This window comes from Ornithorhynchus anatinus, chromosome 3 (assembly GCF_004115215.2).
Source record: "Ornithorhynchus anatinus isolate Pmale09 chromosome 3, mOrnAna1.pri.v4, whole genome shotgun sequence".
NCBI lineage: Eukaryota > Metazoa > Chordata > Mammalia > Monotremata > Ornithorhynchidae > Ornithorhynchus > Ornithorhynchus anatinus.
In genome coordinates, this window is record NC_041730.1 from 86668232 (window position 1) to 86685814 (window position 17583).

Here is a 17583-nt window from a genome sequence, read left to right on the forward strand (position 1 = left end):
ATTGAGTGATTTGGTTGGACAGAGGATTTGATTACGTTTTGGACCTGTTCAGTTTAAGGTGTCGATGAGACGTTCAAGTAGAGATGTCCTGAAGGCAGGAGGAAATGAGAGGCTGCAGAGAGGCAGCGAGAGAGATTTAAAAAGGATTATGGTTATTCTGGGGGTGAATCAGTCCTTAGGAGTCAGTCAAAAGTCAAAAAAGACTCTGTACAGGACTTACCTGGAGGCAGAGGTAGGTTGGCAAGCCCAGAAGAACCTGTGACGCTCGACCAGGTGGGCCCAGATTCAGCAGTGCCTCCAGAGCACATTGGCATCCTACTAAGTCTCTGATTAATACCATTAAAAAGGGAAAAAATGAAATAAAATAAAATTCTGCTGGTACTGGTCTTTTCAGCCACCTCACCGGTCCAAGAAATATGAATCCCCCTTGACAATGCTGTCTTCCAACATGGACAACCCTAACCGTGAAGTTAGGTGCCCAGAAAGGTCATCATCACCCAAGTCCTTCTGACTCCCAGGCCTGTGCTCTTTCCACTAAGGCCACACTGCTCCTCAGCTGGAGAGAATACAATAGAACGGAGTTGATAGACACATTCCCTGTGCACAAAGGAGCTTACAGTTTAGAGGAAATAAGAATTATTTTAAGGGCTTACTCTGTGCCAAGCACTGTATTAAGCCCTGAAGTATATACAAGATAATCAGGTCCCTAGTGGGGCTCACAATCTTAGTACGAGGAAGAACAGGTATTGAATCACCATTTTGCAGATGGGGGGCCTGGGGCCCAGATAAGTTAAGTGACTGCCTCCTCACAGCTCTGGACTGGGAAAGTTTCCAGTGTGGTTTTGGAGGTGCTGAGGGGGCTGAACTGTACTCATTCTTTCACCTGGTTCCTTTATTGCCCATTGGAAGGTGTTGCAAAATGGCCTGCAGGAAGACTGGATGAAGTCTGTGGTCATAGAACAGAATGTCTCCGTGGTCCCTCCAGCAGCTCAAACACTGTGCCCTCACCTATTTCAAAATCCATCTTTCAATGAGATTCTCAGAATGGTTTTGGAAAGGTCAGGGGAGCCTTCGGTCAATCAATCAATGCTATTTTTTGAGTGTTTTCTGTGTGCAGAGCACTGTACTAAGCCCTTGGGAGAGAACAAGACAATAGAGTTAGTAGGCACATTCCCTGACCACAAAGATCTTAGTCTAGAGGGACTCTTTTCTTCTTTCTAAAGGTCATAATTGTGGTACTTGTTAAGTGTGTTCTGTGTAACGAACATTGTTCTAAGCTCTGGAGGGGATAATCAGGTTAAACACAGTCTCTGTCCCCCCTTGGGATCACAGTCAAAGAGGGAAGAAGAACAGGAAATAAAAGTAGAACAGACAAAAATAGCACCCTCCCCGCCTCCCCGGATAAACTGAAATGTAACTATTCAACTGTAATATTACAAAGCCATAAAGAATACAGAGTAGACAGGAGTGAGCTAAAAAATATCGGGACCCTATGGCAGCCAGGGTTGGTGTTTCAGGAAGCAGTGCTGGGTCTTCTGCTTCTGATCGTTCTGCCTCTTGGCTGGTTTGGAAAGACTGTTCTTGGTAACTGTCTGACTGTGAAACCCTCCCTCTCCCCACCCCAGCAGCCACTGGTGTGATAAGGGATGACTACTCCCCAACATGGTGCATCCAAAACCTGTCTCTGAGCCACCCTTCATCAGGCTGCCCAAACTCATCCAAAGTGGTGCCAAATTGAGAAGAGGTTTACCCAGCTTGTTGCCCATCAGCCACCTAATCCTGAGTCTGTTCCCCAGACTGCTTTGCCTCCCTTTTATAGGCAAACTCAGCCTTCATTCTCTATAGCGAGACCCTACTGCTAGAGCCAGTGTGGACACAGACAACTGTTACCCCAACACTGAGATTTGGATCATATGGCACTGGGAGATTTCTCCAAAATCAGAAATCTAGCCCAATCATGGAAAAACACCGTTTTTCCTACAGGAAAATCACAGTTTTATTGAACATTCTTTATTCATTCATTCAATAGTATTTATTGAGCACTTAGTATGTGCAGAGCACTGTACTAAACGCTTGCAATGTACAATTTGGCAACAGATAGAGACAATCCCTGCCCACTGATGGGTTTACAGTCTAAAAGGGGGAGACAGACAAAAACAATAGCAGTAGATAGAATCAAGGGGATGACATCTCATTAACAAAATAAATAGGATAATAAAAATATAAACAAATGAGCGGATGAGCACAATGCTGAGGAGAGGGGAAGGGAGAGGGGGAGGAGCAGAGGGAAAGGGGGGAAAGGGGGGCTTAGCTGAAGGGAGGTTGGGGGAGGCAGAGAGGCAGCAGAGGGAGCAGAGGGAAAGGGGGAAACAGTCTGGGAAGGCCTCTTGGAGGAGGTGAGCTCTCAGTAGGGCTTTGAAGAGGGGAAGAGAATTAGTTTGGCGGAGGTGAGGAGGGAGGGCATTCCAGGACAGGGGGAGGACGTGGGCCAGGGGTTGACGGCGGGACAGGCGAGAACGGGGGACGGTGAGGAGGTGGGCGGCAGAGGAGAGGAGCGAACGGAGTGGGCAATAGAAAGAGAGAAGGGAGGTAGGAGGGGGCAAGGTGAAGGAGAGCCTTGAAGCCTAGAGTGAGAAGCTTTTGTTTCATGCAGAGGTTGATAGGAAACCTTTGGAGATTTTTAAGAAGGGGAATGACATGCCCAGAGCGTTTCTGCAGGAAGATGAGCCGGGCAGTGGAATGAAGAATAGACAGGAGCGGGGAGAGACAGGAGAAAGGGAGAGCTGACACAATAATCCAGCCGGGATATTATGAGAGCCTGAATTCATTCATTCATTCATTCATTCAATAGTATTTATTGAGCATTTACTATGTGCAGAGCACTGTACTAAGCGCTTGGAATGTACAAATCGGCAGCAGATAGAGACAGTCCCTGCCCTTTGACGGGCTTACGGTCTAATCGGGGGAGACGGGCAGACAAGAACAATGGTAATAAATAGAGTCGAGGGGAAGAACATCTCATAAAAACAATGGCGACTAAATAGAATCAGGGTGATGTACATCTCATTAAACAAAATAAATACGGTGATGAGGATATATACAGTTGAGCGGACGAGTACAGTGCTGAGGGGGTGGGATGGGAGAGGGGGAGGAGCAGAGGGAAAGGGGGGAGAAGAGGGTTTAGCTGCGGAGTGGTGAAGGGGGGAGTAGAGGGAGCAGAGGGAAAAAGGGGGGTCAGTCTGGGAAGGCCTCTTGGAGGAGGTGAGTTTTAAGTAGGGATTTGAAGAGGGGAAGAGAATTAGATTGTCGGAGGTGAGGAGGGAGGGCCTTCCAGGACGTGGCCCAGGGGTCGACGGCGGGATAGGCGAGAACGGGGGACGGCGAGGAGGTGGGCGGCAGAGGAGCGGAGCGTGCGGGGTTGGCGGTGGAAAGAGAGAAGGGAGGAGAGGTAGGAAGGGGCAAGGTGATAGAGAACCTTGAAGCCTAGAGTGAGGAGTTTTTGTTTTGAGCGGAGGTTGATAGGCAACCACTGGAGGTTTTTAAGAAGGGGAGTGACATGCCCAGATCATTTCTGCAGGAAGATGAGCCGGGCAGCGGAGTGAAGAATAGACCGGAGCAGGGCGAGAGAGGAGAAAGGGAGATCAGAGAGAAGGCTGACACAGTAGTCTAGCCGGGATATAACGAGAGCCCGTAGCAGTAAGGTAGCCGTTTGGGTGGAGAGGAAAGGGCGGATCTTGGCGATATTATAAAGGTGAGACTGGCAGGTCTTGGTAACGGATCCATTGTGTGGGGTGAACGAGAGAGCTGAGTCAAGGATGACACTGAGGTTGCGGGCCTGAGAGACGGGAAGGATGGTCGTACCATCCACGGTGATAGGGAAGTCAGGAAGAGGGCAGGGCTTGGTAGGGAAGATAAGGAGCTCAGTTTTGGACATGTTGAGTTTTAGGTGGCGGGCAGACATCCAGGTAGAGACGTCTTGGAGGCAGGGGGAGAGGACAGGGACAGAGATGTAGATCTGTGTGTCATCTGCACAGAGATGATAGTTGAAGCCGTGAGAGCGGATGAGTTCACCGAGAGAATGAGTGTGGATGGAGAACAGAAGAGGGCCAAGAACTGACCCTTGAGGAACTCCAAGAGTTAGAGGATGGGAGGGGGAGGAGGATCCCACGAAGGAGACCAAGAACGACTGGCCAGAGAGATAAGAGGAGAACCAGGAGAGGACGGAGTCCGTGAAGCCAAGGTGAGATAAGGTGTGGAGGAGAAGGGGATGGTTGACAGTGTCAAAGGCAGCTGAGAGGTCAAGGAGGATTAGGATAGAGTAGGAGCCATTGGATTTGGCAAGAAGGAGGTCACAGGTGACCTTAGAGAGAGCAGTCTCAGTAGAGCCAGATTGGAGGGGGTCCGGGAGAGAATGGGAGTTAAGGAATTCTAAGCGGCGATTGTAGACGACTCGTTCTAGGATTTTGGAAAGGAAGGGTAGTAGGGAGATAGGGCAATAACTGGAAGGGGAAGTGGGGTCGAGAGCGGGTTTTTTTAGGATGGGGGAGACATGGGCATGTTTGAAGGCAGAGGGGAAGGAGCCATTGGAGAGTGAGCGGTTAAAGATAGAAGTTAAGGAGGGGAGGAGGGCAGGGGCGATGGTTTTTATAAGGTGAGCGGGAATGGGGTCCGAGGCACAGGTGGAGGGGGTGGCACTTGTGAGGAGGGAGGAGATCTCCTCTGAGGATAGTTCAGGGAAAGGTGGGAAAGTAGGGGAGAGGGTTGGGCGGGGGGAGGGAGGGTAGAAGAGGGAGGGGTGACTTTGGGGAGCACAGACCTGATTGTGTTAATTTTCATGATGAAGTAGGTGGCCAGATCGTTGGGGGAGAAGGATGGGGGAGAAGGAGGAACAGGGAACCTGAGGAGAGAATTAAAGGTCCGGAATAATTGGCAGGGGTAAATATTCTTTACCTATTAGCATATCCAATGGTTCCTACTCCATCCTAATCCGCCTCAGCATCTTAGCTGCCTTTGACACTGTCGACCATCCCCTTCTCCACACTTTCCCACCTTGGCTTCACAGACTCTGTCTTCTCCTGGTTCTCCTCTTATCTTTCTGGCCATTCATTCTCAGTCTCCTTCGTGGGCTCCTCCTCCCCCTCCCATCCACTAACTGTAGGGGTTCCTCAAGGGTCAGTTCTTGGCCCTCTTCTCTATCTATCTATACTCACTGCCTTGGTGAACTCATTCGCTCCCACGGCTTCAACTATCATCTCTATGCAGATGGCACCCAAATCTGTATCTCCTCCCCTGTTCTCTCCTCCTCCCTCTAGGCTCGTATCTCCTCCTGCCTCCAGGAGGTCTCTACCTGGATGTCTGCCCACCACCTAAAACTCAACATGTCTAAAACCGAGCTCCTTATCTTCCCTCCCAAACCCTGTCTTCTCCCCGACTTCCCTGTCACTGTGCACGGCACGACCATCCTTCCAGTCTCACAGGCCCGCAACCTTGGTGTCGTCCTTGACTCAGCTCTCTCATTCACCCCTCACATCCAATCCATCACCAAGGCCTGCTGGTCTCACCTTCACAGTATCACCAAGATCCGCCCTTTCCTCTCCTTCCAAACGGCTATCGTGCTGGTACAAGTTCTCATAATACCCCGACTGGATTATTGTGTCAGATTCCTCTCAGATCTCCCTTCCTCCTGTCTCTCCCCACTCCAGTCTATTCTTCATTCTGCTGCCCGGATCATCTTCTTACAAAATCGTTCTGGGCATGTCACTCCTCTCCTCAAAACCCTCCAGTGGTTGCCTATCAACCTTCACGTGAAACAAAAACTCCTCATTCTTGGCTTCAAAGTTCTCCATCCCCTTCCCTATCCTACCTCACCTTCCTTCTCTCTTTCTACTGCCCACCCCGTACACTCTGCTCCTCTGCCGCTCACCTCCTCACTGTCCCCCACTTATGCCTGTCCTGCCATCGATCCCTGGCCCACCTCCTACCATTGTCTTGGAATGCCTTCCCTCCTCACATCTGCCAAACTAACTCTCTTCCCCTCATCAAAGCTCTCCTGAGAGCTCACCTCCTCCAGGAGGCCTTCCCAGACTGAGCCCCCCTTTCCCTCTGCTCCCCCTTCCCTTCCCACCCCCAACTCTACCCCTTTCCCTCCCCTCAGCACTATGCTCATTTAATATATCATTTATTACCCTATTTATTTTGTTAATAAGGTGTATATCTCCATGCTTCTATTTCTCTTGATGATGCAATCTTGTTTTTGTTTTGTTCTGTTTTGCTTTGCTGTCTGCCTCCCCCGTTTAAACTGTGAGTCCATCATTGGGCAGAGACAATCCCTGTTGCCGTATTGTACATTCCAAACGCTTTGTACAGTGCTCTGCTCATAGTAAGTGCTCAATAAATACTATTGAATGAATGAATGAATGTTTCACACACACACACACACACACACACACGCCCGAACACAGACTTGTGCATGAACACCTACATACATTAATATGTTCTCTTTGACATTTCTGACACAACTTTCCACTCTTCTCCTTGTTAGCCAGGATGTGTGGGGCAAAGGAAACCTGTAACATTGACCCCGCCCTCAAGAAGGTTATAGTACTAAGAAGTGCTGTTAGGAAAACAGATCTAGGACTTTCCTGGTTATTCTTAATGTTCTGGTATCTGCAGGAGCTACCGAATCACACTATCCACACAGCCTACTGATCTAATAACTGGGGTATTTGTTAAGCACTTAGTATGTTCCAGGAACTTTACTAAGCATTGGGGTGGGTACAAGCGTATCAGGTTGGGCATAGTCCCTGTTCCACATGACGCTCCCAGTCTTAATCCCCATTTTACAGATGAGGTAAGTGAGGCAGAGGTAAGTGACTTGCCCGAGGTCACACAATGGACAAGTGGCAGAGCTGGAATTAGAAGCTAGGTCTTTATGAATCCCAGACCGGTGCTCTATCCACCAGACTGTGCTACATTTTGTTTACATTATCACTGAATTTCTATCCCCACAGAAGCAATAAAATTGCCCACTAGGCAGGGAGCTGGTGCAGTTTGAGTAATGGTCTTTTGGGCTCTGAAAAGAGAACTGGGCTTGGGAACAGCGGTTGATTCTGGGAGACAGGCAGCTAGGGTCAGAGCATTTGAGTTTGCGAATGGAACAAGGTTTAGTTGGGGAAATTTGGGGACAAGATGCTTGAATACAACCACCCCCTTCCTCCGCTAAGTGGTTCACATGAGAGAAGCTTCTGCTGTTCTGCTGCTTCTTCCAACTGTACTCCGGTAATGGTGGCTGGATGATTTCATCTTTCAAAGCCATTCCCAAGGCCCTATTTTTTAAAAATGGTATTTGTTAAGCACTTACTCTGTGCCAGACACTGTTCTAAGCCATGGGACAAGGTAATCAGGTTGGACACAGTCCATGAAGTTCACAGTCTCAATCCCTATTTTACAGATGAGGTAACTGAGGTCCAGAGAAGTGAAGTGATTTGCCCAAAGTCACACAGCAGACAAGCAGCAGGGCTGAGATTAGAACTCGGGTCTTAGGGTGGCACAAACCTAGTGACCCTGAGCCAGAGTCAGTCAGTCAACCACATTTATTGAGCACAGTATAACAATATAACCGACACAGCCCCTGCCAACAACGAGTTTACAGTCCATAGCTGGCTGGAAGGGTGTTACCTTTATTTGTATGGTTTTTGAATCCTTAAACTGAGGCAGCTGTAGGGTTCCATTCATAGGGTTGCATTAAAACTGGATGAGATTGCTCCACCCCAGCATCACATTTCCTTGGTGCACCCTCTATGGAAGGCTGGATAATTGTGGTATTTGTTAAGGGCTTTCTACAGGCCAAGCACTATATTAAGCTCTGGGATAGATACAAGTCATTCAGATCAGACACAATCCCTGCCTCAAGCAGTGTTCGCATTCTAAGTAAGATACTTTGGATCTCCTGCTTGAGCTTCACCCCATATTCCCCAACTGCAGAGACATTCCATTTCACAGGGTAAGCTCTAGGTCTTACTATGTCAAACACTGTTCTAAGTGCTGGGATAGATGCAAATCAATCAGGTCAGACAGTCCCTGCCCCACATGAGGCCCACAGTTTAAGTAGAAGGAAGAACAGGTATTGAAGCCTTATTTTACAGTTGAGGAAACTGAGTCATAGAGAAGTTAAGTAACTTGCCCAAGGTCACACAGCAAGCAAGTGGCAGAGCTAGGATTAGAACCCAGATTCTCTGACTCCCAGGCCCATGCTCTTTCCACTAGGCCACTAGGCTGCTTCCTTAACCACATAAATTAGCCATTCTTCTTGGTGCTTCATCAACTTCAGACTAGAGAGGAAGGGAACTAGCAGGACCTGAAGAGGCCTAGACCTATCGACGGGTTAAGGGAAAAGACATCCTCCAGGGGCTTCTGTGGCCTCATATTGGTCAGCACTGACCTTTCATGAGTGAAGAACATGCATTCACATTCAAAAAGAGCCAGTATAAGATTGGTGTCAGTACCCTGGCACTCAGAAAGGGCAACCTAGAAAGGGCAGCCAGAGGCAACATGGTTCAGTGGGTAGAGCACGGACCTGGGAGTCAGAACGACCTGGTTTTAATCTGACTCCACCACACGTTTGCTCTGTGACTTTGGCAAGTCACTTAACTTCTCTGGGCCTCAGCTACCTCATCTGTAAAATGGGGATTAGGAGTGTGCGCCCTTTGTGGGATAGGAACTGGGTCCAACCTGATTAACTGGTATCTGCCCCAGCTCTTAAAACAGTGCTTGGCACATAGTAAGCACTTCACAAGTACCATAATAATAATAATTATTATTAGCCTAGTCATGGGAGACTGCAATCCCTGCAAGTTTGAGGTGAGGGATGTAAATTTCATTTTTGGAACAGACTGATGCAGTTGTGACATCCTGTATAAAGGGGGAGTACGGGGCAAGAATTACTCTGATGACAACAGAAGCTGAGAGCCCATCTTTCCTTTGAGATCATCTACTCTGACCAGCAGGCTGCCCTTTCCCCCATTCCCAAGCCCTACCTCTTTCCCCAAGGCCTCTTCCTTTCCTGCTCTAGGTTTCTCATAGCTCCACTTGGAGTCGGAGCATTCAAAAATCCTCCTTCTTAAATCATGGGGTCTTCCACTGTGGGGTTCCAGACCCCCTCCTTAAAACCCTTCATCGTCTTCCCCTCCTTGCTCGCTGGCCCATCCAACACCCTGCTCTTTGGCAGAACACAAGCATCCTGACTCCCATCAGAAGGCAGAAGTCTTCACCCCCTCGATGATGCCCGGATGCTTCTGTAAACACTCTCCACCTGAACACGCCCCTTTGAAAAACAGAACTAGTGATGATGGGGCCTGGAATGCCCCGGTTTTAAAGTTCCTGGCCAAACCAGAAAACACCCACTTGTTTCTTGGGCACTATTTACAAATGTCTTCCTCAATCAGAGTGGAAATTCACCACCCAGGGGAGACATTAAAATTGTCCTCCAATGCCAGATGGGTCCCAGACAGCTTTGGGGGCCGGGGTTCTTGTCCTGGGGAGAAAATGGGGGAAAAGGTTTGTGCCCTACTTTACACATTTGTTTGGGCTGCCCTGAGTGCCAGAGCGGGTGGGCTACAAAGTGGGGTGGGGGGAGGTAGGGAGGAAGAAGACGGAAGGCAGAGGTGGGGCTTAGCACAGGGGCCGCTGTGGTCTACCCTCATCTCAGAGCCGAACGAGCGGGAGAGCAGGTTCTGCCTGAGGATCTCAGTCCACTGCACTTCTCTACTGGCCGCTGGAGTGAGGGGTCTGTGGCTTCCCTGTCTTGACCCAAGTATATCTTAATTTATCCCTCCACTCACAACGCAAGCCTGCCAGAGCTGGGGTGAGAGAGGTATGAAAAAACCTCAGACCTCACAGAGATGGGATTTGAGGTAGAAACTTTGAGGCGGGGTGCTGCCATAGCAAGGACTTTCCAGAGCGAGGGGGGGTTCAGATAAATAGGTGGGGGAAATGAAACTAGCCACTCCCTACTCATGATTGTCTGCTCCGTCCCAGTCTCTGGCAGGTCCTTTCACTGGCTGTAGCTATGGGAGGCTGCTTCCTTCTCCTCCCCTTCTTCCTTCTCCTCCGGCCATTGCCCGTCCCTGCCCCCTGCCACACTGCCACCCAGGCAGAGTGTAAGGAGCACCAGAAGTTCATCCCGGGGTCCCAGCTGGTAGGAGAAGGTGTGGACATCACCACCCTTCAGCACACGGGCTTCTTCCCCCTGGATCTGAATAAATATCTGCGGAAGAATGGAACCTGCATTCTCTGCCGCAATGACCATCAAGGGGGAGAACTCCAGCTCCTCCCTTTGGCCGTCACGGACTGGCGTGCCGACACGACCAAGTGCCAAAGGGCAGTGGTCAAAGCAGTGGCTCGTTCAGCGGTAGAGGTGGCCGCTTCGGCAGCCAAGAAGATCCAGAATAACTGGAAGAAGGGCCTGAATGTGACTCCCAAACCAGCAGTCAACGTCCAGGTGTCGGTGGCCGGATCCCACTCCAAAGAAGCCAATTTTGCCTCAGGGAAACTGCAGCAGGACAAGTATGTCTTCACCAGCGACACGGTGGAGTGTCGCTACTACAGGTGAGGGGCCCGCTGCCGGCTCTGGGGTGAGGGGAGTCGTGGGGGTTCTGCGTAACAAGTAACGACAGTCAGGCCCCAGATATAATAATGATGGTATTTGTTGAGTGCTTACTATGTGCCCAGCACTGTATTAAGCACTGGTGTGGATATAAGCAAATTGGATGGGACACAGTCCCTGTCCCACATGGGGCTCACAGGCTCAATCCCCATTTTACAGATGAGGTAACTGAGGCATAGAGAAGTGAAGTGATTTTCCCGAGGTCACACAGCAGACAAGTGGCAGAGCCGGGATTATAACCCATGACTTTTTGACTGCCAGGTCTGTGCTCTCTCCACTACATCATGCTGCTTCTCTAAATGAAAGAGTAGAAATGAAAGGGCAGAACTACAGGGGCCCAGAGAATCATCTTTGCCATAAGAAAGGGGTTGGGCTGGGGAGGCAGGAGGATGCAGGGATGACTACGGGAGACCTGATGGTCATCTACCTGGCTCTGGAGTGGAGCTGAGAAGCGTCCAAGAGAAATGCGCTTGGGAGGGGAAGGAGGAAGCAATGAGAGATCATTAGTTCCTCCGCTCATGCCCCACTAGACAGGAACTAGGCACCTTTGATAGTGAATAATTTTGTCGGGGGTCGGGGGGCACTGAAAATTCACTAGTTCCGATGGAAGGCCCTTCCTTTCTCCCTCCACCCCAAGGGGCTGGCTCTGGAATGACAGGATAGGAAAGAGGAAATCTGGTTAAAAATTATAACCATATAATTATATGGTATTTATTTACAGCCCAAGCACTTTATTAAGCTCTGAGATAGATACAAGGCATTTAGATCAGACACGATCCCTGCCTCAACCAGTGTTCGTAATCTAATTAAGATACTTTGGATCACCTGCTTGGGCTGAAACCCCATAATCTCCAAGCCTATACCAAATCCTAGGGTAAAATAACAGATAACCAGTTTGGACACGTAGGACTCACAGTCTTAGAGAGAGGGAGAAGAGATATGAAATCCCCATTTTATAGATGAGGAAACTAAGGCACAGAGAAGTGAAGTGACTTGCCCCAGATTTCACAGCAGGCAAGAGGCAGAGCTGGGGTTGGAACCCAGAACCTCTGACTACCAGGACCATGCTTTTTACACAAGGCTGTGCTGCATTCCACAATGGCTATTTCCCAACTAACTCCTCTCTCCCTTTCTTCCATCCCAGGTTCCGCCTTATCCAAATGCCACCCCTGGAGTTTGAGTTCAAGCGAGCCTTGCGCTTCCTGCCTGACAAATTCACTAACTCCACTCAAACTGAATACTTTCAATTAATCGCTAACTTCGGCACCCACTTCATTAGGTCTGTGGAGCTGGGAGGCCGGGCCACCGACATCACCGCCCTGCGCACCTGCAAGCTGACGCTGGACGGGGTCACGGCCGACGAGGTGGCCGACTGCCTGGCAGTGGAAGCCGCGGTGAGTGTGGCCTTCATAGGGGAAACCACGGCTAAAAGCAAGTGGTGCAAGGAGAAGATTAAAAAGCATAATCTCAAGGGGTCCTTCCACGAGACGTACAACGAACGGCATGTGGATGTGGTGGGAGGCCAGCACGAGAGCATCGCTGACCTGATCTTTGGGGCCACCAAAAAGACGCAGCAGTTCTCCGCCTGGATGGCCACACTACCAGCATCCCCTGGGCTGGTGACCTACTCTCTGGACCCTCTCCACTTTCTCCTGCAAAAAAATGATCCCCGCAAGGAAGAACTAAGGCAGGCCGTGAGTGAGTATATTATCCAGAAGGCGCGGTGGCAAAACTGCACCCGGCCTTGTCCTGCTGGGAAGGTAAAAAGCGCCCATGACCCCTGTCGCTGTGTGTGCCATGAATCATGGGGTATGAATGAGGAATGCTGTCCCAAGAAGTGGGGTCTTGCAAAGTTACAAGTGAGAATCATTAAGGCAAGTGGTTTGTGGGGAGACTATTTCACCAGCACAGATGCCTACGTCAGAGTGTTTTTTGGGGGACTTGAGCAGAGGACACCCACGATATGGAATAACAACAACCCAGTGTGGCAGACCGATATAGATTTTGGGCCTGTGCAGTTGAACTCGGGGGGACCCCTCAGGATACAGGTATGGGACGCTGACAACGGCTGGGATGATGATCTCCTGGGTACTTGTGACCGGGCTCCCCATACAGAGGATTCGAAGATTCAGGACTGCTATCTGAACCACGGGTCGGTGTCATTCCAATATAACGTGACCTGTGCACCCCACCTGAAGGGGTCAACGTGCCTGGAGTATGCCCACCAGGGCCTCCTGGGAAAGCCAGTAGGGAACCGAAGTGGGGCGGTGTGGTGAAGCCCAGCCAGGACCCCTCCAGTCTGGAACATGGAACAGGGACAGGGATTGCAATAGGTGCTGATTAGGGAGCTGTTGTTTGGAAAACATTAATCTATAGTAGCCATTTGAGGGGAGGGTGGGACAACAGGAATCAGATTTGAATCAGGGAGCTAGGGGGAAAATTATCGAGTTGGGACAGCCAGGGTGGTGGAGGGGAGAGAGAGTCAGTAGCTGAGGGGGTGAAAAAACTGGACTGAGTTGAAATTGAAATGGAATAAAAAATTCAGAAGCCTTTCTCTTCAGGGTCTTTCAGCGAGGAAACTTTCCTCAAGACATCTGGCAGTTCAATGCACTTCTGGAGTAAATGAAACCTGAGCTCAGAAATCGTCCATGTTCCAGCCCGTTTCGGCGTCTCCCAAATCAAGGCCATGCTCTACAGATGGGCACGGTAGGCCAGAAATTCCAGGCTGGGATTTCCCAGTGTACTTCTGTTCCCAGTCCCATAGAAGCAGCATGGCGCAGTGGAAAGAGGCCGGGCTTGGGACTCAGAGGTCATGGGTTTGAATCCCAGTTCTGCCACTTGTCAGCTGTGTGACTCTGGGCAAGTCACTTAACTTCTCGGTGCTCCAGTTACCTCATCTGTAAAATGGAGATGAAGACTGTGAGCCTCACGTGGGACAACCTGATTACCCTCTATCTCCCCCAGCACTTAGAACAGTGCTCTGCACATAGTAAGCACTTAACAAATACCAACATTATTATTATTATTATTATTACCCCATATCCATCCTAACCCTAAAACCTGAAGGCAACTCAGTCGAATGCCAGGAACAAGAATTGACTCCAAAGCCTCTCAACAGGTAAAATTGGCCACAACAGCAAAGCTCCCCCAGACATCCTCAGCCCGATCTCAACCAGCTGGTTTCCCTGCTGAACAGAGAGGGAGGAAGGGCTGAGGGACTAAGGATTCTGAGAAAAAAAGACTAGAGGAGAGTTGAAGACCAGAGCCGGCCTGGAGGTTTCAAGATATGGGGAAAAAAAGACAGGTGACTATTGGTTAAACCATACAGATTCCCTGATGTATTAGGTGGGGGATGGCAGGAAGGCAGGGAACCTCAGTACTCAGATGCTGTGGTCTAGCTGAGTAGGGGCAGCTTTCTGTGTCACAGCGTACAATCATTAGTCATTTGTGGTAGTTTGTATGAGGTTGCACCAGCCCCTTAGGGTGTGAGCTATGTTGGCACCAGGTTCAGAGGTCTCAGCGAGCTGAGATCGTTCTAGGTCTCCCCTAAGCTCAGGAGCAAGGTGAAAGGAAGTGGGGCATACTCATTCAGTGATATTTATTGAGGACTTACTATGTGCAGAACATTATAATAATAATGCTGGTATTCGTTAAGTGCTTACTATGTGCCGAGCACCGGGGTAGACACAAAGGAATCAGGTTGTCCCACGTGGGGCTCACAGTCTTCAGCCCCATTTTACAGATGAGGTAACTGGGGCCCAGAGAAGTGAAGTGACTTGCCCAAAGTCACACAGCTGCCAAGTGGAGGAGCCGGGATTAGAACCCGTGACCTCTGACTCCCAAGCCCGAGCTCTTTCCTCTGAGCCACGCTGCTTAGAAAGTGCAAGGAAGCAGTGTAACCAAGGGGAAAGAGCATGGGGCTGAAAGTCAGGAGATCTTAACCTCTGCTAAGCCTTAGTTTCATCATCTGGAAAATGAGGATCCTTGTCCTTGATCCCCCTAACTCTTCGATGGTAAACTCTTTGGAGGAAAGGAATTAGGAATTAGGTTTGATCTGATGATCATGTACCTACCCCAGTGCTTAACTATTAGAACTCAGGTCCTCAGTCTCCCAAAACTGGATTCTTTCCTCTAAACCATACTTAGTCCCTTAATCCCAGCTCTGCCACTTGTCTGTTGTGAGACTTTAGGCAAGTCACTTAACTTCTCTGTGACTCAGTTCTCTTGCTCTCCTTTCTACTTAGAATGTGAACCTCATGTGGGATAGGGACTGTGTCCAACCCAATTAACTTATATCTACTTCAGTGCATAGAACAGCATTTGACACATAGAATATGCTTAAGAAATACCCCCCCAAAAAAATCAGCCAAGGTTCTCCTCAGTCCTCCAGGCGTCTCCTGCTACCCTCTTTCCTCCAAAAGGTCAGAGGGAGAGACTTTCCAACTGCTGATGGTCAGAGAGAGAGGCTTTCTGACTGACGGTCAACTCTGCCGAATGAGAATTGACACACCAACATGACCCAGATTTCCCCCCCCCACGGGCTGGTATGGGGAGAGGTCTTTGGAGTTGTATGTTCTACCTCTGAGGTAAACAGAAAAGTCTGGGTCATTGTTATTTCCCATCACAGCTATTACTCAAGCTCTCTCTTTGAATCAGTCACCAGAAAGCAATTCTTCTACTGTGGTTCAAATGTAGTGAGATTTGACGAATAGACAAATCCTGGAGAAAAGGATTATCCTTTTCATCAAGAAGCAATTTTCTTGCAGTATCTTCAAGGGTCAGGAAGGGCTTTGGAAAGGGATTTTCCAGAGGAAGATTCCTTCTGACCCCATTCTGCACAAGTCAAACCTACCGACAAGCAGCAGTATTCAATCAATCCCCACGAGAGGTCTCAGCTATCATTTTCTCTCAGAGCACTAATGAACCGGACTTTTGGCTAGCAGTGGTTGCTCTTCCCATCCCTTCTTGGGCCCTGACAACCAGGACACCACTGGAGAGACCAAAAGGCATTCTTGGTGCAGTAGATGCAGCCTGGCACTCGATCAGGAGGGTCACTAGGTCCTGAGGCAGGACTGTAGACTGTAAACTTATTGTGAATGGAAATGTGTCTGTTCATTGATATATTGTACTCTCCTGTGAGCCCATTGTTGGGTAGGGATTGTCTCTATTTGTTGCCAAATTGTACTTTCCAAGCGCTCAGTAAAGTGCTCTGCACACAGTAGGCGCTCGATAAATGCGACTGACTGAATGAATGAATGATATGTAACCCTGAAACCACTGCTCTTGTCAGCACACCTGAACTTACCAATCTTAGGTTCTGTCAAAGGGGAGGATGGCTCTGGGCAGATGTGACTCAAAAGCAGATCTTTTCACTGGGAAAAATCTTTCTGGGTGTATCCCAGTCCCAGGAATGCTTGGCTGCAGAGTCCATTGACGTGAGCTGAAGTAAAAGCAAAAAGTCAGGCAGAAGAAACACGTTAAAAGAGACTGGACAGTCCAATCTTAAAACAACTGGAGATCTGGAAGGCACGTGGCAGACAGACCAACCTCCCAAACAGTCATCGGGATTGGGGAAGCTAATGAAAGCAGGGGACTCAGGAGGGTTATGATCCAAGAGGCAGAATGTACAGCAAATGCATTCCCAAGTGGGACAGCTGTTAGCAGAGTGGCTTAGTGGATGGAGCATGGGCCTGAGAGTCAGAAGGACCTGGGTTCTAATCCCAGCTCTGCCAGTTGCCTGGTCTTTGACCTTGGGCATGTCCCTTAACTTCTCTGTGCCTCGATTGCCTCATCTATAAAATGAGGATTAAGAGTGTGAGGCCCATGTGGGACAAGGCTGTGTCCAACCTATCTTGTACCTACCTCAGCATTTAGTATAGTGCCTGGCACATAGGAAGTGTGTAACAAATACCATTAAAAGAAAAAAAAAATAAAAGACTGCATCGTTTGGGACCAAGGAATCAAGGACTGTGGCTTGGAGCAGCATTGCTCCTGAAAACATCCCCACCCACTCTAAGAACCGTTTACCTACAAAGTGTTCATAATTTCCAAATTCTTTGTCATTTCTCCCATTGTTGATAACCTACTCCTTTTTCTATTTCTCTATCCTCCTCCACTTATATTTTGAGCCCTTCTGAGGCAGAAAACTTGTTTGAATTCTTTATTTTCCTTCTACTCCAGAGCTTATCACAGTGCTCAGCTCGTAGTAAGTGCTTATTAAATAGCATGATCATTCATTCACTGAATATAGCAAATGTGCAGTAAGCAGCTTTTTCTGGACCCATTGTACATTGGTTTCAGTTGTAAATCCTCAGGATTGTAAACTCATTTTGGGCAGGGATCGTGTCTATCAAAACTGTTACAGGGCACTCTCTCAAGTGCCTAGTAGAGTGATCTCTGTACACAGTAAGAGCTCAATAAATACTGCTGATTTATTGATTGAATCAGTCCTGTCAACTGCACACACGGTAAAAGTTGTCCCAGACCAAGAAGAGTTTTTGCCCAAACCTGCAGGGCTTTTATGTAGACTATGCATGAGGGTGGGGGTGGGGGGGTGGGGAGTTGTGTGTGTGTGTGTGTGTGTGTGCATGCATCCACACACACGTGTGCTCATATCTGTTTGGAGGTTGTTCAAATCTACACATTATTTGGAAGGGGAGGAGAGAGAGGGTGCATATAAATGTACATGATCTAACATTAGAGCATTAGAGGTGAAAACTATGTAGCTTTTATATTATGCGGATACGTTATGAGGATTTTGGATAAAGGTGGATGAATAAAGAGAAACATGTTTTCATACATAGTGCCTCGGTGTTCTTATTTACTCTCATGCTGGTTCTGTATTTCATTCTACACATCGCACGTTATATTCACACTGGGTTCCTGGTGAAATGCCTTTTACTTGTTCATAGCATTTTCCT

General features: G+C 48.9%; 1 protein-coding gene across 1 annotated transcript; it reads left to right on the forward strand.

The window, feature by feature from the left end:
- The first annotated feature begins 10066 nt into the window (after window positions 1-10066).
- On the forward strand, window positions 10067-12990 carry LOC100087695 (perforin-1-like). Its single transcript, XM_001517518.2, has 2 exons — window positions 10067-10605; window positions 11808-12990. Exons 1-2 carry the CDS (start codon window positions 10067-10069, stop codon window positions 12937-12939), a joined length of 1671 nt encoding a protein of 556 aa, XP_001517568.1. The 3' UTR covers window positions 12940-12990.
- The last annotated feature ends 4593 nt before the right edge of the window (window positions 12991-17583 follow it).

Coding starts and splice junctions, on each gene's coding strand:
- LOC100087695 (XM_001517518.2), top strand. CDS start 10,067: ATGGGAGGCTGCTTCCTTCTCCTCCCCTTCTTCCTTCTCCTCCGGCCA. Junction 10,606..11,807: donor GTGGAGTGTCGCTACTACAG/GTGAGGGGCCCG, acceptor CTTCCATCCCAG/GTTCCGCCTTATCCAAATGC.